The sequence below is a fragment of the Synchiropus splendidus genome, chromosome 14, assembly GCF_027744825.2.
Source record: "Synchiropus splendidus isolate RoL2022-P1 chromosome 14, RoL_Sspl_1.0, whole genome shotgun sequence".
NCBI lineage: Eukaryota > Metazoa > Chordata > Actinopteri > Syngnathiformes > Callionymidae > Synchiropus > Synchiropus splendidus.
In genome coordinates, this window is record NC_071347.1 from 19,277,721 (window position 1) to 19,298,965 (window position 21,245).

Genomic DNA, 21,245 nt, shown 5'->3' on the forward strand with positions numbered 1-21,245 from the left:
CATTTCTCTCGCCCCCCCCCCCACCTTTATATTTAACTGTACAAAAGTAGCATTGTGTCCGATGAAAAACACGCTACCAAGGCCTGCCCCACGCCATATTCTAGTTCTGCTCCCTGGTTTTAGGATTAGTTCGGTAGGGTGTGTTTCTTTTGTGTCGCCCAGACGTGTGGTGCTAGGTCAGTTAATTTTGTGAACGATGTATCCATGAATTCAGCCTGGCTGCCCTATAAGTCCAATAATTCTGTTGATGCATATTCTTGTCTTATTAGGACTCGATAAATGAATAGCGGTTAACGGTTACCCGCGCTGCGCCTGTATCAGTGTGTGGCCGCGGGATAAGGCACTTATTTCCTTCTGACGTTTATCTGCGAATTAAGGTTCTGTGGAATTAATACTAGCTAAACCGAACAAGCAGTTTTGTGATTTTCCTTTTTTTTTTTTCTTTGATTGTAAAAAAAAAATACAAAAAAAAAACTGAACTTACTGAGGCTATAGTTCGTCCGGCTTTAAGTAAGCTACTTAATATTTACCTCTCTTGTCTTCTGATGCAAGTGATAAGCAAAGATACTTTTCTAATTCCACGTTTTAGGCTTCTTTCACAGCGGTGGCATGCACTAAGAGTCCAAGGGTCGGTATTTTCTCTCACCATTCTGTAGCAATTCCCGGAAAGAATACGCTTGCAATATCACACTGAGTGCCTCTCGGTGTCATTCAAAAGGTTTCGATTGTCTTTTTTTTCTGTTTTTTTTTCATCCATTCTTGTTGTTGTCGTGGTTTTTCCAAATGTGAAGTGTGTTTTGTACCACAGGATGAGCTTACATTCTGACATGTTTCTCAGTTCCATTATGAATTGTGGGTCGATATGCAACGTTTAAGGGTTTCCATGTAAAGTCACCACTTTCACCTTGTCAGAGAGAAATAACTGTCAATCATCTGTCATTAGAATTAAAAAAAAAACAAAAAAAAAAACATTTTTTATATCAGCTTTTTATTTTCCTACAATTTTCATAAAAGCATTGTATATTAAGTATTTGTATGCAAACTAAACATCCGGATTTCTTTACTGTTCTGTGTTCAATGTGCATTAGTCTGTTGGGTGACGTGGCGGGAGGGAGGGAGGGAGGAAGGGCCGATGGTGGGAAACCAGTGTGTGCTCCTCACAAAGTCACATGTTTGCTACTGATGTTGAAACGGGGGGCCGGGGGGGGTGCGGATGATCATGTACCTTTTGAATCCAGCTCTTTTGAACTCTCTTTAGCAGGTAGTCAATTCACAAACGTAGTTTTGCTCCTTCTCGTCTGATTCTTAAATATGAAATTAAGTATTTTGATTCATTTTGTAAATACGGCTGTAAAGAAAAATAAGAAATTTAATGTTGTCTTTTAAATACTTTTCATTCTAATATGAATGTTGTTATATTGTACTTAGAAACTGTACCTTTAATATTACCTTTATTAAAAGTGCATTGGACACATCGGTTTTAGATGTGCTTTATGTGCTGTTATCCCATAATAAAATTTACCGCTTGTAATGGCCTCTTCTTCTTTGTCTTTCTGTCTGTCGGCTCCCTTCGTCACGGCCTTCTGTACACACTGGAGGTGGTCAAAGTGTTGGCCCGGGGGCCACATGAGGACCTTGGCCTGTATTTATGAGGCCTTCATGACGTCAGCACAAAACTCCAAAAATAAATTGATAGATATTAAAAAGCTATTCAAGATAAGAGAGAAATGAAGTGTCTTCATATCTTATTTTTACCTTTTTAATATTTTATTTATTATTTATTTTGACAATCTTTAAATGAACTCTATGAAAAAAAAAATATAGCTGTATAAAATATAGCATCTTATAACAACAAATGTGAGTAAAATTGACTCCTTTTCTCCTGTCCTCCTGGCTCTTGGCCCCTCACAACAGCTGATGTGGCCCCATAGAGGATTCAATGGCCCAACCTTGGTACAAAGCATCCAGCACATGTGACTATCATTCACATACACACGCATTGATTGGTGAAACGTAAAAAAAAAGTAAAAAAAAAAAAATATTCCACTGTACTCACACTTTTTTCAGACATTGCATTTAATACTATTTTTTAATGGAAAAGGGTTATTTTATTGTAATTTATTGAAATTGTTTTAACAATATCTTCAATTATTTATTAATTATTTAACTTCTAATATATTTCATCGATTTAGGGGTTTGTGTGTGTTCACTCCAGGCACTCAGGTTTCCTCCCACACTGAAATATTTTTGCATAAACAGAGACTAAACATAAGAATAAACATTAGTATTCAACCATTGCTGAATGTAAAGGAACTATTGTCACACATTTCCTCTCAGTCTGTAAATATATATTTTATAGTGAGGCAGTACATTATTATAAATGTGTAATTAAACCTATAAAAAAAATGTTATTTCAAATTTAAATGTAAAGTCTAATTCAACTTTTTAAAAATAAAATCGCACTCAGTTGTGCGACCGCAGGGGGCAGTCGTGTTCGCAAAGCGCATGAGTCAACCGCATTTATTCATCCGAAGAAAAGCAGGAGCTCGACACGCCTCTCTTCTGCTAAAGCTAACTAGCATGTCATTTAATCTCCCGTCTTTCTTCCTGCACCGAACCTTTGCCAGTGATGGAGATAGTTTGGTGAGTAAAGTGTCTTTATAAAAGTACCAATGATAGCCGCGTCACTTCAAAGTAAACGCGGTACACTTGACAGACAACTGTGACTTGCACCGCTACACTTAACAAACACACTACACTAAACAAACGTGACGTTGTGTGGATGTGTATCTTAAACGACTGATTTAAAAAGTATTTAAATATCTTACGCAGTCCGCTGAAAATTGTGTTTACATTACAACCTGCAGCTACTGTCGTGCGACTGATTCTGGGACAAATGCGACGAGTTTATGAAAAATTATAGTCGTGTGCAATATGAAATATGAATATGAATATTGTTTGAGCTGAAGTCGTTTTCAACGCAAGTTTTTCTTCTTCAGTAGTATGCAGATACATAGCAACGTTGAAAGATTGTTATGTCTCCTTTTGCCAAAAAAGAAAATAATAGTAATAATATTGGTTTGAATAAATTGTACATTATGTCCCATTAATCTCCAAAATAATATGTTTATACGAAATTTCTATGGATTAAAAAAATTAGAGATTTCCGTCCTTCAATGATGCTTTGCTTTCTTGCTTTCTTTTATGATTGGTTGTTTTCAAGGGAGGATCCTCCGATCCCAGACAGTCCGTTTTTCACCAGAGAGGCTTACGACAAGTATTCCCTGGCCCCGACGATCCGAGAGTTGTGGGAGTCTTTGCAAAGGTATGTTTGTTCCTGACTGGAAGAGGGAAACTGGAAAAACTTTGAACTGAAAATCTCCCTAAACTCTAACAAATTTCATAAATCATATGAGGAATGAGAGCTGCAGAATGGGATATAATGGCGTGTGTTGTCGCTGTAAGTAAAAGTCTATTAACGTTTATTTTGCCACAGTGTTTAAGTCTTTCTGACACTGCTGTGAACCCAACACTGCAGGTTGTTTTGATGTGACCAGACATTCAATGAAATCCAATCCTAATCCAACACTGTTTTTGTATTTGTAATTTTAGTTATATCCTGCTCCTTTGCTTTTGCATAAAAACAAAATTGTGATGTCCGTACCGGGAGTGGATTCATTCCCCTTCCGTGATTTCTGATGGGGAAATGGCCTCGTAATTCCTAACATCTTCTGGAAGGCGTTTGTTATTTCGAGGACCAACTGAACACAGTTGCAGTGTCAGCTAACTTCCCACTCTTTGAGTCTAACCCTTTCTTAAACGTAAACCCCTCTCCAGCCCTGAAAAAAGTCCAAATACGGAAAGCAAAGGTGATGGTTTGTGCAAGAAAAAAAAAAAGAAGAAGAAGAAAAAGAAGATGAAAGATGTTCCTAATACTGATGGCACTTTGAACGAGGAGTCGTTGGTGGGAAGTCATGACGGGGATGAAGGTCCCTCTTCAGACACGGCTGCGGACGTGGCTGTGAAGGTCAAAGAAGAGGCGGCACTCTCTCCATTTCCTGAACCCAGAGTACCTTATCCCTGTTTTTCCATCCTGACCTCCAAAGATCAGAGGGCCTATCTTCAGTTTTTGCTCAGCAACAAGAGCAAAATTCCACCACAGGTGAGTTCTGGATTCTCTCCTGCCTTGTAGGATCTCACCTTTATTTATGTTGGAATGTTCCAGAACCTAATGGCTCGAGTGAACGACGAGGTCATGCAGTTCACCAGGTATCTGCAGGACGCGGCCAAAGTGTGTGCTGAAGACTACAACTTCATAACACCAGGCGCGATGAAGTACTCAGAGGTGCAGAGACTCTCTCGGAATATTCCGGAATACGAGCTTGGGATCTTAAACTGTCTTCCTGTGTTGAAGGAGTTCTTCAGCTGCTGTGCCGAGTTTGTAAAGACGCTGCCTCAGTTTTACCGGATCAATGAGATGACCAGTTTGACCGGAGGAACCTTCAACCCTGCTCTGACTCTCTCCTTTGAAAAACAGTTGCTCATCATGGTAATGTAAAAACGCTGACTCCTCACTTCACCTGTTTTGTGCCACGCCAACTTCCAACCTGCTAAACTTCAGCGTCAACTCTTCTGAAGTTCTTCAACAATGTACTTTCTTCATCTCGACATTTGCACCATCTGTTTCTCCAGGGCAAAGTGGATATTACAGACCACAAGATGGTGCCTGCTGACGCGCCGCTTGCATCGGATTATCCCAGTGTTTCATCAGAGAATCCTCCAGCTAAAAAAGCCAAAGACATGCACGCTGTAAGCCATTGTCTCGCCTCCTTAATTATTCCCGTAAAGAAAGTCTGAAAGATGCTTCACTGCTAGAAAAGGATTCATGACCGCAGGTCTCTTGTAAATTTAATTCAGCTCTTGCAGTTTTCTTAGTAGACACCAGAGGGTGTTGTTTCACAAAAAAATATGTTTCTGATGCCACAGCTTGTGTCGCTGTTTAAGAGTTTTGCTCTCTTCGGTTGTCACTTATTTGGCTCTTCCTCAGGCCATCAGCAGCGACGGTAACGCCGAGATGCTGTGCGCACGCTACGAGCCCCACGTTTGTCTCACTCGAGATGCAATGGTCACGCTTCTGGACAACCACAGCCCGGAGTTTGCGGAGAGATGGGAGCTGCCTGTGGTGGTTAAAACAAACCCTCGAAAAGGTTTGTGATCATCTACTGGGAAGTGTTTTTTAACTCAAGATTAAACACTTTTGCTTCCTACTATTTCACAAATTTAAACACCGACTTGTCATTTCGCTTCTGATCAAACGTGTGTGTTGTGTTTTGGTATTGTGTTTTGTATTTCTTCTTCTTCTTATTATTATTATTATACTATGCTTTTATTTTTTAATTGAGATGAAAAAACATCTTTGTCGCTCGTGAGCTATACGGTAATATTCGGTAATATTTCTGAGTTTATTTAGATGTTAAAACTGGATTATAATCCTCAAAAATGTTTTATCTTCATCACAACATAAGTGCTTAATCGCAGCTCGATCAAAGGTCTCGGACTCATGGACAGAAATATAAATAGTTGTTCCAAATAATTGTGTATAAACCTTCACAGAAAATTGCGCTGATGAACAGAAAATTTTAAAGCAAATAGGATGGAGGATGGTTTTGTGTTCCCGCCAACTGTTTGGTTTTCGTTGTGTCTGTGTGTAGTCGCGCTGAGCTGCCGCTTGGTGGCACTGTTTGACAAATTACTTGTTTACAGGCAGCCTTCAACAGAGGACGGTGTATGTGGACTCACCTCTGCCCAAAACTGAGGTCACAGTGAGAGAGAGGAGCCGACTCTTCCATGAAGAGAGTCTGAAGCTGTCAATCAAGAGAAACGGGAGTCAGAACGTGTTCAGTGTGATGACAGAACTGCCTCACGACGAGAAGCTGAAAGAGGTGCCGAGGCCAGCGTGAAGCCTTTTGTCAAATGTGGGCTTCTATTTGATGCTGTTTTTTTTTTTTTGTTTGTTTTTTTAATACAGGAAAGTGGACAAAGAAATGTGGTGTCCTTTGAAAGCGATGCTCTTGACTTTGACGTTGACCTCACCGATTTGGAGACATTTGGGGACACAGCTTTTAAAACCCCGAAGTCACCGAAGAAGCTGAAGCAGCTGGATGTTCAAGTTGTGACTCCAACAGCAACATGTGTGGTTACAGCTGGAAAATCAAGTCTTATTGGTCGGAAGGCATCACATGACCCGACGAACATCGATCAGAACACGACGGGTGACAAGCCCGGGTCGCCTGTGAGTGACGCCGCTGAAGAGAATCCAAAGCTGGGCCTGAACTCCGACCCTGAAAGCACCGACGAGCAGATGATCACTGGAGACTCAGAGGACGAGAGATTGGTCATCGATGACTGTTTGTCTCCGTCTGTAGCTCCAGCTAAAGTCACAGCTGAGCCCAGCGTCTCTCCCTCTGTGAAGTCATCATCATCTTCATCATCATCATCCACCCCACATAAAGTGACGAAGCAGATAAGGCAGCAGAAAAGAGCCAGAGTCTCTGGAGACCAGCTGAGTGAGATCTTGCAGATGCAGACAAACATGTTCAGCTCTAATGCCACAGAAAGCTCCGCGACGACGCAGGACGCCCCGTCGACCCCAAAACGTGTGGAGTCCACGTTCCACCCTGTGTCTCTGGTGAAGCCTTGTGTGACCTCGTATCTGGAGAGATCCAAGAGCGACAACTCTCCTGAGGTCTCCACAGTCCCGCTCACTCAGGGTGACCACAAGGAGCCAAAAAGTGAGCATCCGTCTAGCGTGAGTCTTCAGGCCTGACTTCAGCGTGTCATGAACGTCTGTGTTCTCCTCGGGCAGAAATCCTGTCCCAGGAGCTGCAGGCTGGTGCTGAAGATGAGCAGGATTACAAGGCTCCTGAAGAAGGCAACCTGCTCTACAAGCTCTACAGTCTGGAGGACCTGCTGCTGATGGTGCGCAGCTCTGTCTCGCTGACTCACACCAGAAGAGTGGCCAGCAGCAGCACCAACCAGGTACCAGTGTGTGCAGGTCGCAACCTTACCATCACGTACAGTTAGGTTCGACCCTGAAGAAAACGTGTTCACGGGATCAGATTTGGAACGTCAGCGGGGGCTGAGCAGTGCATTTGGTAGGAAAATATGTTGCGTGTTTTTGAAAATAGTGCTGTAGTCGAGACCGCCTAACCCAAGACCCAGATCAGAGCAGACACAGCCCAAGTTCAGGACCAAGACTTGGAGGGCACAAGACCTAGTCGATATATATATATATATATATTTATAAATATATATATATATATATTGAATATGAAAAAAATATGAATCATTCTTCATAATTACAATAACTAAAATATTTGCTTACACAGTTTCGAACACTTTCAGTGTTTAAATACACATTCCTGCTTATGCGTGCTCACCAAAAAGTTCTCGGCCTGACATTTGCCTTCTTCCCTGGCAGCACGTTCCGGTGCAGGTCTTGCCTAAACTCGAGTACCAGTTGAGCTACGGCGTGGAGCGTCTGAGCCGGGGCGAGGCCTGCCAGCTGTGGGCTGAAGCCGCTCTGCATTCCAGCACTGTTTCATACATAGGTAGGTTCTGTGTGTGACTCACTGGTCTGAAACAAGCAGGAGCAGCGGAAACCAGCATTTATGCTGCGCTAGAAAAGCCTCTGTGACCTGTGGCTCCTCCCATTCAGGCTCAACCAGATGACTCAACATCATGACGTGGCCTTTGTTGACTTTGTCGCCATAACAACCAGAGACAGGGTTATTTCCCGGGAATGACACAATAGGGAACAAGTTCAGTTAAATACTGTTTGGAACTTCTTTGCTGCATGTGTGCATTTAACTACCTTCTTATATGTCATGTTGTTAGAGCGGCCATCTTTCTTTAAAGATGAGTTTGGAACAGTTTGAGGTTTGCCTGGCAAGGTGGCGTGATTGCATATGCACCAAACCGACTTCCCTCTTGGCTGAGTAGTTGTCATGCGGTGGATCATGTGGTGAAGTCTATTTGTGTTTTCATGACTCCGATCGCTGCCTGGCAGGAGAAAAGTGTAGGAATGTGCTGTTGAAGCAACTGGAGATCAGAGTGAGAAGTGAGCAGGACGCAGAAGTGTCCCAACAATGACACACTGACCTGTCAGAACTCATGACCCTCGTCTTCCCCTGGTGTCTGCAGCTCACATCGACGCTCACACTTCCAGAGTGGCGCTGCTCAGGAAGCTGCCCGACGACTGGACGCAGAGCATCACCTGCGGGTTCAAGTGAGTCACCGAAACACTCCAATATAAACACCAAACACATCATACTGCGGGTTCAATCCTGTTGAAGCAAGAAGCTACACAAAGTATGTTCAGTATGGTGATGCTTGAAGATACACAAAGTATGGTGATGCTTGAAGATACACAAAGTATGTTCAGTATGGTGATGCTTGAACACTCAACCATATAACCACACCTGCAGCATTACTGAAGATAATAGTGTCTCCTCTATAATCTGTCGGATTAAATGGTTCCATTTTGCCGACACTAAAATCCTCTTCACTGCACACAGGATGAAAAAACTGTGGCATCTGAAGATGTGTTCAGGGGGAAAACAAACACGATTGTGTGGTGGTGAAATTCCATCACAATTCCAAAAGAGTTACACTGTCGTCAGTTGGAAAATGTTTTAGGGCCGAGTGAAATGTGTGGTGTGTAGAGGGACGTGTCTAGGAATCTGAATGTTCCTAAAAAACTCGAAGAGGAGAGTGCAGGCAGGGTGGAGACGACTGTGCCAGGACAGTGGGAAGAGGACACTAGTCAGACCTGGCATGATGAGTGGGTGAGAGACCGTAGCTCTGGTACAGAGACAGGAAGCAGCAGAGATGAAGATGCTCAGGTTCTCATCGGGAGTTAGAAGAGGACAGCTCATGTATAGGAAGGTTTGGAGACCAAAAGAGAGGGCTGCACTCAGATGTTTGACCTCATGATTCTCATGGACTCAGTGACCCTCTCCTCTGTTCGCAGGGCGTCCAAGTCCTTGAACATCCTGCACCACCTCCTGAAGAAGCTCACCCGGTAAGTTGTTGTGGACACACTGGATTATGAAAAATGTGTCGCTGGTGTTAATCCTCTCCACCCCCATGTGACATCCCTGGCCGGTGCGAGTTCAAGTTAAATATTTAGGAAGGGTTGGGTTCCTCTTTGATTCAGCTTCCGCTGGCGACAGGTGTCGTAATCTTTGCTCGGGTTCACATGCCTGAAGTAGGACGTTCGGCGTGTATCTGTGTGGCAGTTGCCCAATAGACCAGTCACAGGAAATGGCGAGTTGCTGCTCACTCCAGTGGGAGTTTCATTTCCCAACCTCAGCTCTGTGTTTCAGGTTAGAAGAGGGAAGCTACCTGCTGGCACACAAGCCCGGGGAGCCCTTCGTGAGCATTTTGAAGGCAGCTGAAGGTAAAGGTCGGGGGGAGTACAACCTGCTGCAGGTCCACAGCGGGCCGCCGCAGCCGTCCTCCCCCAGCTGCGTCCCCTGGATACCTGTGGATCCAGTCGTGGTGCTGCCCTTCCACCAAACGCACCAGCGGGTCCCGTGCACCTTCCCGCCACCGCCGAAGGTGTGTGTCCGCCGCCCTCCAACGTGCCTCACATTCCTTAAAGTCGGTTTACAAGTCGAACAAGGCCTCTGGCTGTCGTCGCCTCCGACAGGACGAACCAGCGGCGCTGAGTGGCTAAACCAAACTGCACGCAGCACTAAAGACACAAATCTCAGCAGCAGCTTGTCAGGGGTTAATGCTGGAGCAAACACAAGTGATTCAGGATTCAGTCTGTCACGCACGGTTCACCATGACCTGCCGCCCACTGTTCTCTCTGCCATTTCCTGAAGTAGGTGTGTGTGTGTCGCATTGTATGATGGGAGTCATAGATACGCCTGATGGACAAAGAGCAAGGACACATGTTGAAAACCAACACTGAAGTCTGCTCCACTTCAGGCCAGAGAGATCCAGGCTTCCAAGCTGTTTGCACATCTACAATTGTATTTTGCTGAATTTTATTTTTGCTATTTCAATGTAAAACACCACATGCCTCACGTCACACCAAAACAATCAACCATCACTTGTGTGTGTGTGTGTGTGTGTGTGTGTGTGTGTGTGTGTGTGTGTGTGTGTGTGTGTGTGTGTGTGTGTGTGTGTGTGTGTGTGTGTGTGTGTGTGTGTGTGTGTGTGTGTGTGTGTGTGTGTGTGTGTGTGTGTGTGTGTGTGTGTGTGTGTGTGTGTGTGTGTGTGTGTGTGTGTGTGTGTGTGAGGACTCATTCTAATTGCGTCACAGTTTCGCTTTCAATTCGCAGAACAAATACAGTTTGTGAAACTTGTCAAACTTTCAGTTGCTAATGTGAATCCTCGCGGTGTAAAGGTCTCAATGTTTCCATTACAGGTGGTGAAAGACGGTGCTGGGCCATCGGTGAACCTCCAAGGACGGCAGCCTCAGAACAAGTTCAGCCTGGGAGGCAACAAGAACAAAAAGGGACGCGCTGCCAGGCGCAAAAACTACATTAAAAGACTTGTTCAGAAGTCTGTTTGATTTGGAAACAGGATTCAGGATAAATATCCACAGTAGGTTCTTTTTTTATCAGGGTGTTTTGTTTGTATAAAAAAAATAAAAGTTGTTTTGTCGCTGTATTTGTTGGTGGCAAAAGTTGGGAATTCCCTAGGGGGAAAAAACTGCGGGGCAGAGAGGAGTGAAGTGTAACTTGCTGAGCGTCCAGCTTTGCCTGGCTGACAGGGTGGAGTCATCCGTGGGTGAGAAGGGGTGGCTTCTGTTCCCCCCGCGCAGGGAGGTGAGAGGGGAAGTCTCGCTCTTGTTTAAAGCTCCACACCCACTCCACTTCTACCAGGATCCACTCGTGTGCTGCAGCTGCGGTAAGTCTGTCAGAATGTTTCGAATACTCCAGTACTAGTCAAAGTTTTCTTCTCTTTCACTCTCTGTGAGAGTGTCGTGTTGTGTGTGCGGATGAGCGCTTTTCCAGGGCGTGTCTGCTGGACGTGTGTCAAGAGTGTTGCAAACGCAAGACAGTGATGTGATCACGGATGATTGTTAGGAAGCACAAGTCGGTGGGGGGAGGGGTCATGTGAGTCTGGGATGGAGCCGGTCGAGGTTTGCCATGACGTGATTAAAGACTGCTCACCTTTGACAGGAACCCAAAATGGCCCTGGTGTCCGAGTTCCTGGGACAGCTGTCCATCAACCCTGCGGTACTGACTTGCTCTCTGTGCACGTGCTCCGAGTCTGCGACATTAAAACTCCATTGTTGCACCTCAGGCTCATGAACCCAAGTACCCCAGCGTCCTCCCGGCGGTGGACTTCGACGCCGACCGGGAAGCTGCCAGGATCGAGACGGCCATCAAAACCAAAGGCAAGCTTTAGGAAAATGGCGACAGCGCCGTTGGTGAGCGGCTGGTATTTGGAAGTGAGAGATTGTGGCTTAAACTAACAGGCCAGGCTGGGAAACCCTCCAAGTCTGGCCTGCCTGTGGCGGAAAACTTGAGCAAGCTTCTCAACCTTCCTCCCTGAAAACACGAGTTCACGTGGCAGCACAAAACACTGTGGAAGCAAAGCTGCAGTCACTCATCATATCCTGTTGGAGTGAAATCTGGTGAGTCATTTTCACCGGATTCTGCTGTTATTGCAGCATATCTGGGCTCCATCCCAGGACTCTCTGACTGAGGGTGGGGACCTGAATCATCACTCTGACAGCAACCGCTTCCCACCAGTGGGACAAAGATGATGTTCCTCAACTGGACGTTGGTGGTAAACACCAGAGACCCCTCCTCTATGTGAGGAGATGTCAGGTGTGGTGGCATCTGTCTGTCTGGGAGGAGGCCTCGGGGTAGACCCAGCATACGAGGTTAGCCTGGGCCTCTTTGCCTCACGCTGCCCCCGGAACCTCTGCCTCTCATGCATTATGGCAACTTTGAAATTATCATTTAGGGCAGGGGTTCTTTACCTTTTTGATCTGGGGGCCCAACTTTCCCAGAACAAGTGGGGCCCGGGCCCATTCAAGCAGTAGAACTGATTCATTACTTTTGATTTCATTTGTGATCAACAACCATATTAAATCTACTGACACGTAAACAAACAAAAACCTTGTGAAGTGACATGAAACCATGTGATCAGTGCAAAGATATTTGTCATCGAAAAGTCCGACCAACAGCTGAACCAGGTGCGAGTCATAGTCATCAAATTTTAAAAAAGGAAAAAAAAAATACGCTTGATACAAACTTGAGAAAAATGTAAAATACTCTACGTCATAAACAACATTCAGAATAAAATGTATATATATAATATGTAATAATATAATAAAAGTATGTATAAATATAAAAATATATTTATATTGAAATAAACTTGAACGACAATATAAGTAAAGTCGAAATGAAAGTATTGCCATAATCTTTTCTAAATTTTAAGAACTGCTTCAACAGGTGCTTTCATGAACAGTTTTTACTGTTGGGGGTGTGGCATCACTTTCTTTATCATTTTTTCTTTTCGAGAACTTCTCCACAGTTGGTAACTATCACAGATTTGCAGCTGTCAAGTCAATGCAGTGACACACTGCTGCCACCATATGTGGCTAAAGCTGAGCGTCTCACGGCCCCGAGGTGTAAAGCAAAAAACTTCTAGTAGCCCTCTAGGAGGCGCTCGTGGCCCAACCATGTGACCCCGGCCCTGTGGTTAAGAATCCCTGCTCTAGAAGAGTGTTGGGATGGAATCAGTTCATGGGTCGCATGGGATTGTTTTCCAGGCTGGATGTGGCCCACAGGCCGCGTGTTTGGCCACCTGGTTTTCTTTCATTTCTCCACTCTGTGCACTCGTTCACCTCACGTTTCTAATGAGAGCAGCGTCTAACTTCAGGAGTGGACGAGCAGACCATCATCGACGTCCTGACCAGGTGCACCTACGCCCAGAGGCGGGAGATCGCGTTCGCCTATGAGAGGAGGACGAAGAAGGTGGGCCTGGCCTCCACTTGGTTTTCCTCCCTCTACAAGTTGTTCACTGCTCCTTTACTCTCTGTCAAGGACATGATCTCAGCCCTGAAGGGGGCGCTCTCCGGCTCCCTGGAGAACGTGGTTCTGGGACTGATGAAGAGCACGGTGCAGTTTGACGCCTCGGAGATCAGAGGCTCCATCAAGGTGCTGGTGCTGAACAGAGGCTGCGCTGCCCTCTGCAGGGCGACTGACTCGTGACTGACTGTGCGACTCGCTGCCTTTCAGGGCCTGGGGACGGACGAGGAAACGCTGATCGAGATCCTGTGCTCACGCAGCAACGAGGAGCTGGTGGAGATCAAGAAGGTCTACAAGGAATGTGGGTGCTTTGATCACTGACACTGGGTTGAACTTTCTGAACCTTGATCTTGAGGCTTATTTTGGTGCCTGAACGCACCACTCCACCTTTCTTGTCTTTCTTTTTCTGTTCATCCTTCCTTCTTATTCTCACTCATTCTTCATCCTGCTTTCACCCCACACTCTCTCACTCCATTGCCTCGTCTTTCTTTCTTCATCTGTCCCTCCACTTTCTTTCACCTCATCACGCTCTCCACCTTTCTTTCTCCTGCATTCCATCCCTTTATTTTCTGTCTTCCTTTACGCCCTACTCCTCACCTCCTTTTCCCATTTTTCCCTCTTGCTCTTGCCTGTTTCCTTTCTCAGATATTCTCTTTCCTTTATCTCCTTCTTCCTCTGTCTTTGTCTCCTTCTCTCTTCTCTTCTTTCTTTCCATTTTCACGACCGGCTCTTTCTTTCTTCTTCCATTATCTATTCACTCTCTCCTTCTCCATCTGCCATGTTCCACCTCTTCACATGTCAATCTTTCGTCCTGCCTTCCTTCGCTCCACCTCTGTGTTTCACTCTTTCTCTCTTCTACTCTTTCGTCATCACTTTCTCATCTCCCCACCTTTTTTCTCCACCGTTTTTTTCCTCTCTTCAGAAACATAGTTCTAAAATATCATCATCAAAGTCGTATTGCATTTGTTTCTTCGTCACAGAAGTGAGTGGGGAATCGCTCAGTCGGTTCCTCTTGTTTTCCTTATTTTAGGAACCAACCTGAGCATTTCACTGAACTGATGCTCCATGGTTCAGTCAGAACTGAACTGCTGCTGTGCAGCACGCGCTGTGGTCAAGTGTGGCATGTTAGTCAGTTAAATCAGATCAAGTCCTGACTCTCAGCGACGTGAAGCAGAAGAAGCCGCTAAGAGGACACAAACTTGTCAAGCCCAGATCTTCAGGGCTGGATCTAGGACGTTACCATCGTGATCCGCTTGTGACTTTGCTCCTGACAGTGTTCAAGAAGGACCTGGACAAAGACGTCGCCGGAGACACCTCGGGGAACTTTGCGAAGCTGCTGCTGGCTCTGGTGCAGGTGAGGTCTCCTCCGCCGCCCAGCGAAGCTTCTGAGGCTGACTCTGAGTGTCGTGCAGACCAAAAGAGCCGAGCCGTCCTCCATGGTGGACTACGAGAAGATCGATGATGACGCCAAAGTAAGTGGATGCTCTTCCTGGGTCGCCGAAGAGAGCGTCAGATGAACCTGGACGATCTCGCCCTCAGAAACTCTACGATGCTGGAGTGAAGATCAAAGGAACAGACGTGCCCACCTGGATCTCCATCATGTCCGAGCGGAGCGTGCCGCACCTCCAGAAAGGTGCAGCGTCAGGTTGAGAAGTGAGCGTGAGCCTCCGACTAACAGCTGGTCTGCGCTGCAGTGTTCCAGAGGTACAAGAGCTACAGCCCGTACGACATGGCGGAGAGCATCGTGAAGGAGGTGAAGGGAGACCTGCAGATGTCCTTCCTGGTCCTGGGTACGTCGCTCCCCTCTCAGGTGCCGCATCGAAGCATCTGATTCCACCCTCTCTCTTCTTCAGTTCAGTGCTTCGAGAACAAGCAGCTCTTCTTTGCCAACAAGCTGCACGAGGCCATGAAGGTGAAGTCCATCCTGTGGTGGATCTCGGATGACTCGGATCCTGACAGAACCTGTGCTTTCAGAGTAAAGGCGCCAAAGAGAAGGTGGTGACCCGCATCGTCGTGTCGCGCTGTGAAGTGGACCTGAAGAAGATCTGCGACGAGTACAAGGCCCACTACGGACAGTCTCTGCAGAAGACCATCCAGGTATGACTCGCCACTTGTTTGACTGAGCTAAAGTGTCGCAAGAGGGAGGAGTGAAAAACCTGACGTCCACTTTCACTGGTGTGGTCTCACGCTCCAGGCAGAGACAGGCACTCCAGTCTGCGTCAGCTTCGCACTTGACTCGCATCTATCAGTGACTTGAGACTTTAGAAACAAGGTGTCTCTGGCTCCGGTCACGTGCCAAACCGGAGGCCCACGGTGTCACTTTTAAGAGGCCCACTGGAGCCTGAAACTATAGGCTTTAAACTGATGAGGCTTCATGAAGCGGTGTCTTCAACTTCAGAGCTCAGTAGGTGGCGCTCTCGGTTTGATAACAATGCAAGGTGTCATTGGAATGGTTGTTCAAATCCATAGATTTACGAGCAGAGAGCACCATTTAGTGAGCTCTGAAGTTGGAGACTGTTTCATGAAGCTTCACGAGACCATCACGACAAAATGGACGAGTCTGTTGACAGGAAATCTGGTGCCGTGGTTTAGAGTCATAGTAGACTCCGGAGTCATAGTGAGAAGAGTCCGGGCTGAAGATAAAGAGGTTGTCAGAGGGAGTGACAAGATGAGACATGAGGTTATCAGAGGGACATGAGGAGAAGTTTGGCACCAGGAGGAGGGACAGTGTTGGACCAAGAGTCGCAGAGAGGAAGACATTCAGGAGGGTGGGACCAGAGGATGATGGATGGAAATATTAAGGTGAAGGACGCTGCTGCTGATGGTTATATTCAATATCAGTAAAAGTAATTCATGTATTTAATTTTTCTTCATGCTGTCCATGTGTTGCGTTGAACAGGAACACACCAAGGGAGACTATCAGAAGGTTCTTCTGGGCCTGTGTGGACCTGAGTGAACACGAGCGGAAGATGTCAAACACGTGACACACGCACCTGATGTACAAAATAAAGCTGACTCCCGAGTAGTGCCCGTCTTTGTCCGCTAGGTGGAGTGATTGCTACATGGAAGAATTCAGCAGTGATCACGCTGTAAGTCATCTATTTATACCGTTTTAGAATGCGTTCATTTTCCCGATCACATTTTGCTGTCAGCAATTTAAATTAGCTATTTAAAATAGATTTAATTTCAAAACATGAAAGACGCAAACGACAAATTTGTGTGTTGAGTCCGGACGAAGAATTCAATTCTAACAACGTCCCAAGTTCGGGTGACCCAACAGACACTGCGAGGAATCCGAGCCACGGCGCGGTTCTGTCCGGATGATTTAATCATTAGTGTGTTTTTCCGTGTTTGTTTGGCGCTAATATTTTCATTAAAAATGTTAATTTTCCCTCCAGCGAGGAGCATTTGCATACGACCAAACAAGCGTCTATACACTTCTTGTTTAGTTTGCGGTCTCTCAGGATGAACTCACCACCGCCGTGTTGTCAAGGCGTTTCTATTGAAGTTCTTCAAAAAAAAAAAAAAAAAAAAAAAAAAAAACGCCCCAAAAGGCGAAGTCAGCGGCGGGAACGGCGAGGCAGGAAGAGGCCGACTGAATAATCGACTCAACAGAAGCGATTATTGTGGCAGATGAGACGCTGGTGAAGTCTGATATTTCCTCTGGTTGAGCATTTTAACAAGGCGCTGGATTTACGGCGGTTTGTGCGGATATTGATGAGGACATTAGCGCTTTGTGATGTTTATGGGCAGTGGGAAAATAAACCAGAAAGTCAGTTGAAACGGTATTTCCAAGAGCGGGGCAGATTTACGCTGGAGTACGCTGACAGATTCATCTCCGCGCCGTAAAGAGGAAAGTACCGCCATATTTCCCTCCTTCTCTCTCGCGCTCCCTCCTTTTTTTTTTTTTTATAAGGATGTAGAACATGCTGTTCGGCTGGAGGCCGGTCCCGCCGGGACCTCCAGCAACCACCCGGGGAAGTCAATTTACTGTCCCAAACGCCGGCACTTCATCACTCAGAGGACTTTAACCCCATGAATGTCAAACAGCGAGCATGCCGGGAAAGGAGACGGACTACCTGGCATTACCATAACAACTAGAGCCAAATGACAAGCACTCGCCAGCCACGGAGGTGAGGAATAATGCCACGTAATCACCCAAATTTAAGAGCGGGATTTGACACGGCACTCCCATGATTTAGGAGCCCAGGGCTCCAGGGCCGGCTCCAATATTTACCAGTCTTCCCAAACTGTGTTCACTCTTTTATAGCCTGGAGTTTAGTTTCGCGTTTCCTGGGTTGAAGGTTTCAGGAGACGTGTGGAAAATGGAGACCAAAAAAAGTGCAATTTGTAAAAATGACGCACACAAACTCCTCACGTAACACAACTGTTACCGCATGAACACAAGACTGTCACCAGGAAACACAAGATGGCTGACGCCAGGACACAAACTAAGGAAACGGCTGAGGTAAAACACTGGCCCAGTTGAAGACGGGAATTACTCACTGAAGAGCCCAACCAAACATTGGCCACGAGAGGAAAACATGGGGAAAAAAACTAAATCATCACAAATAATAGCACACAAAAAAATCTCAAAATATATTTGTGAAGTCGGCAAAAATTGAAGCGCTAAAAAGCGCTGAATAATTGTAAACACAACCAAAAAAAAATCGGAGTTATAATATTAAAAACGGGGCTGACTCAAAAACTGACAGGAACATCAAACACTACTGCGTATGTTCCAACAAGGCAAAGCAAGAACATTGTTAAACATGAAAGATCAAACGAAACATCTCAGCAGATCGTCCGACAATCATGAGTTAAAAGTGCTTAACTCGCCAACTGGTCTGTGTCAAAGCCTCGGCCCGGGGGCCAAATCTGGCCGAGCAAGGGATTTTACGTGGCCCACATAAGCTTGGTCAAATTCAACACTGATTTAAAGTGTACTAAAGGACGCATCACTTCTAATGGGTGTCGTGACCTACGGGGTGTTGGACAGGTTTTTCCGGCCGGCAACTTCGACTGCGTTTAAATATGTGTACAAACAACACAACACAAATGAAGAGTTGAGGTCTGAGCATCCTTTTTCATGGAGGTCCGCTAAGCTCGCCAGGATGTTTGAGTCTGTTCTCATGACGATTTAAGGGTGTATGTATTTCTAAAGGTCAGACACACACACACTGCTGATGCCCCAAACAATAAAACGTGCAAAGGAGTGCAGAAATATTCAATGCATTAGTACTGTTTACCACACACATCGCAGAGATGCTAAACAGGATAGCTACCTCCTTGTGAAACGCCTGTGACCCTCGAGAGGATCCTTGTGCAGGAACAACGCAATTCCCATTGAGGCAATGAAGTGCTGCAAAAAAAACAAAAAAATTTGAAACACTAAAAACTTTTTTTTCTGTTTCATACTTCGTGATTGTTCTAGGCTATTAGCTAGCTCCATCAGGCAAGAGGCGAATCGCACATTCAACTGAATACAAACTGAAGGGTTTAGCGTTGGCGTTTTTGCTAATTTGCAACACCAGCGCCACACACTGGTCACATGACCTCTTGGTCTGGCACCTGTCGTCGTCTGGTCCCGTCCCAGTGGAAGGGAACATGTGGAGGACTCCGCCCCGTCACCTCGTGAGACGGCGCCCGGGCAGCGCTGCAGGCGTCCAGCGGCATTAAACTTTCACCGTACATCTGTGGAACCGCTGGCGGACAGAAACAGCTCGGCGGGAAGGTTTGGGTTTGTGCTTGTGATTAATTCATCCAACACAACTTTCTCGCTCGGCTCCTAGTGACACTCTTGAACCCGGCTAGGAATTATTTGCGCGCGGCGCCAAAGGGTGTTGAATTATATAGTAGGAGGCCACCAAGATCTGCTTTTAATTGTGCGAGGTGTTTGTGTGCGCTCGCCTGCAGCGCTGCAGCAGCTCTCCAAATGAGAGAGTCCTACAGGCGAGGCTGCGAGAGCCGCCGCCGCCGCCACCGCGGCTGCGCCGGTTTGATTAATATTTTCTTAATTATCATTCTTCAATTCAGCAAAACCACGGCTTCTTAAGTCAAAGTGTGGCCTTTTGTCTGCGACACACACTCATTAGGGCCTCGCACAGATCCGGTCTTCGGTGAGCACCGGGCCGCGGCTGAGGCCGCCGCCGCCTCCAGGGAGACTTGGCACTGAAGGACATCTCCCTCTAAAGCTGCTGCTGTCTCCCCGGCTCAGACCTCAGAGGCGGCTCCTTCGCCTCTGGCACCGTCAGGCCCACTGAAGCCGAGACGGCGGCGGAGCAGCGCGTCGTGCCATCACTCTCCAGCCTTTGTAGCGCAGACGGCTGAGTGAAACAACACAGGAGGGAGAAGAGCAACGTCTCCTCTCTGGCTGCAACCGTCCGTCCGCCAAAAAAGACGCGGGAAAGTTCAGACGAGGGCTTTTGTCTGTCTGTCTGTCTGTCTGTGCCTTTGAAGAGTTCAGTCATCCAGAGACGGAAAATGTTCTCCGGAAGCTTCTGCCGAGGGTTTGATGGCTGAAGAATCAAAAGGAAGAGTTTATTTCGCATTTTTTCAAAGTGATTTTCTTTGGCAAACTTCTTAAACGGATGTGTTTAATTGCGGTCGACATTGATGTGTGTACTTGTCGATGCAGGAGCTTTTATATTTGATCTGGAAATGTGATACAAATATTGCATCTAGATGAATTTTACAAACATAAAAGGTGCTCATATCTAGCGGGAGGAAGCCCCGGGTCAAACCCAAGTCACTCGGGTGAAGTTATCATGAAAGTGAAGGCATTACTTCCTGAAAATGACGGACTTGCACGAGTCGGTAGCTGCACACTTCTCCCAGTCATTGCTCTCCTCCAGCGTGTCAGAGCTCTCTACTGACCCCTACAGGAGTCTCCTACCATTATTCTTCAGAAAAAAGGTTCAATGAACTTATCACTAATCTCTTGAGTTGTAATATTTATTTTCATTTTGAAGAGTTTTCTAACTCACTGGAGTCAAGGGTAAAATCCCGAAGTCCAACTCAGTTTTGGTGAAGTCTCACCGAGCCTGACATCAGTCTTATTTGTTCAGCATCACATTCCGGGCTGTTAAGAAAGACGCCTGAGGATGGCGCGCAGCTCTTCGGATCACGTCAGCAGAAGAGTTGGCTCCAGGCTAGAAGCCTGCTGACTTTTCTCTGCGCCCCGAGCTTCTTCCTCTTCACCCCCTCGTGATGAAGGCAGGCGCACGAGCCAGAAGGTGATGAACCTTTTTACGTCCCGGAGCCCCTCGGCCTCCTCCAGAGGGTCTTCAGAGACCCCTGCAGACTGCTGAGATCGACTGGATTTGACGTGAAGCATGGATCGACGGAACAAGGAATATGATGCTTTTGAACAGCAGGTTTTGTTCTGTTTCCACGTGTAATGAAAACCTGCTGGTTGGAATTGGAACTGCAGCTCTTCCATGAGCAATATTTCATTGGACGTCTGACAAGCTTTTTAAAGTCCTCTGGCTGCGGACAGAAAGTGGGCGGAGCCAGATGCGCCTTTCCTTAGCGCTAAAATAAACAGTGAAGTAAATCTAAAAGAGAGCAGGACCAAGGTGCGCTCACCACTCCAGAGGCATCAGGGACCTGGCAGAGTGTCAACTTGGGTTAGTCCTTGAAACAGGCATGTGTCAAGGGTCTTCTTCAGCAACACTTGTGTGAGGAAGAAGAGTGTTTTTATTGTTGTTGTTTTGTTTGTTTAGCAAGCTCCGACAAACTTTCAATGCCAGCAAGTTTCACCCTAAATTCATCTGAACTCTTCAGAGCGGGTTGCGGGGAAGGGAGGGAGGGAGGAGGGCAGGAAAGCTTTGGCAGAAAGTAAAAGTGAGCCTTTTTTTCTGAGTAGAAATGAAGGCAGATTGTGCTAAAAGTCTGAGTAATCGTCTAAAACAGTAGAGTCTGAAGCCTTTTATGAAGCGTAGATGTTTTCGTAAAGATGGCCACACAGGACAGAGACTTGCGGAAGTCAGTTGTCGAGGAATCAAGTGAGTGGCTCGACAGAATCCAACTTTGAGTCCAATAAATCCTGAACTTTGCAAAAGACAGGAAGTTCAGGCACAACACCAGGTGGGGCCCCGTGGCCCCCCGCCAGATGCACTAGCTAATTCCCCACCAAGTGCTTGTAATGATTTGGCCCTAGTCGGCGACTCCGGTGCTGTTTGC

The 21,245-nt window shown here is 46.2% G+C and overlaps 2 protein-coding genes across 5 annotated transcripts; both read left to right on the forward strand.

Moving 5' to 3' along the window:
* The first annotated feature begins 2,508 nt into the window (after positions 1-2,508).
* Positions 2,509-10,817, forward strand: ice2 (interactor of little elongator complex ELL subunit 2). Of its 4 annotated transcripts, XM_053885744.1 has the most exons (16): positions 2,509-2,643; positions 3,224-3,325; positions 3,838-4,162; positions 4,226-4,345; positions 4,415-4,549; positions 4,693-4,809; positions 5,048-5,207; positions 5,764-5,942; positions 6,029-6,791; positions 6,866-7,038; positions 7,481-7,610; positions 8,203-8,287; positions 9,032-9,082; positions 9,387-9,621; positions 10,439-10,617; positions 10,701-10,817. In XM_053885744.1, exons 1-15 carry the CDS (start codon positions 2,630-2,632, stop codon positions 10,583-10,585), a joined length of 2,736 nt encoding a protein of 911 aa, XP_053741719.1. In that variant the 5' UTR covers positions 2,509-2,629; the 3' UTR covers positions 10,586-10,617; positions 10,701-10,817. The 4 variants fall into 4 exon arrangements, with proteins under 4 accessions (XP_053741719.1, XP_053741718.1, XP_053741720.1 ...); XM_053885743.1 differs by having other exon boundaries at positions 10,439-10,737; XM_053885745.1 differs by having other exon boundaries at positions 2,614-2,643; positions 4,107-4,162; positions 10,439-10,737.
* On the forward strand, positions 10,818-16,086 carry LOC128770840 (annexin A2-like). Its single transcript, XM_053885747.1, has 13 exons — positions 10,818-10,923; positions 11,199-11,255; positions 11,323-11,416; positions 12,913-13,007; positions 13,077-13,190; positions 13,272-13,362; positions 14,336-14,415; positions 14,474-14,533; positions 14,601-14,694; positions 14,756-14,851; positions 14,915-14,973; positions 15,036-15,158; positions 15,961-16,086. The coding sequence occupies exons 2-13, from the start codon at positions 11,208-11,210 to the stop codon at positions 16,015-16,017; spliced, it is 1,011 nt and encodes a 336-aa protein (XP_053741722.1). The 5' UTR covers positions 10,818-10,923; positions 11,199-11,207; the 3' UTR covers positions 16,018-16,086.
* The last annotated feature ends 5,159 nt before the right edge of the window (positions 16,087-21,245 follow it).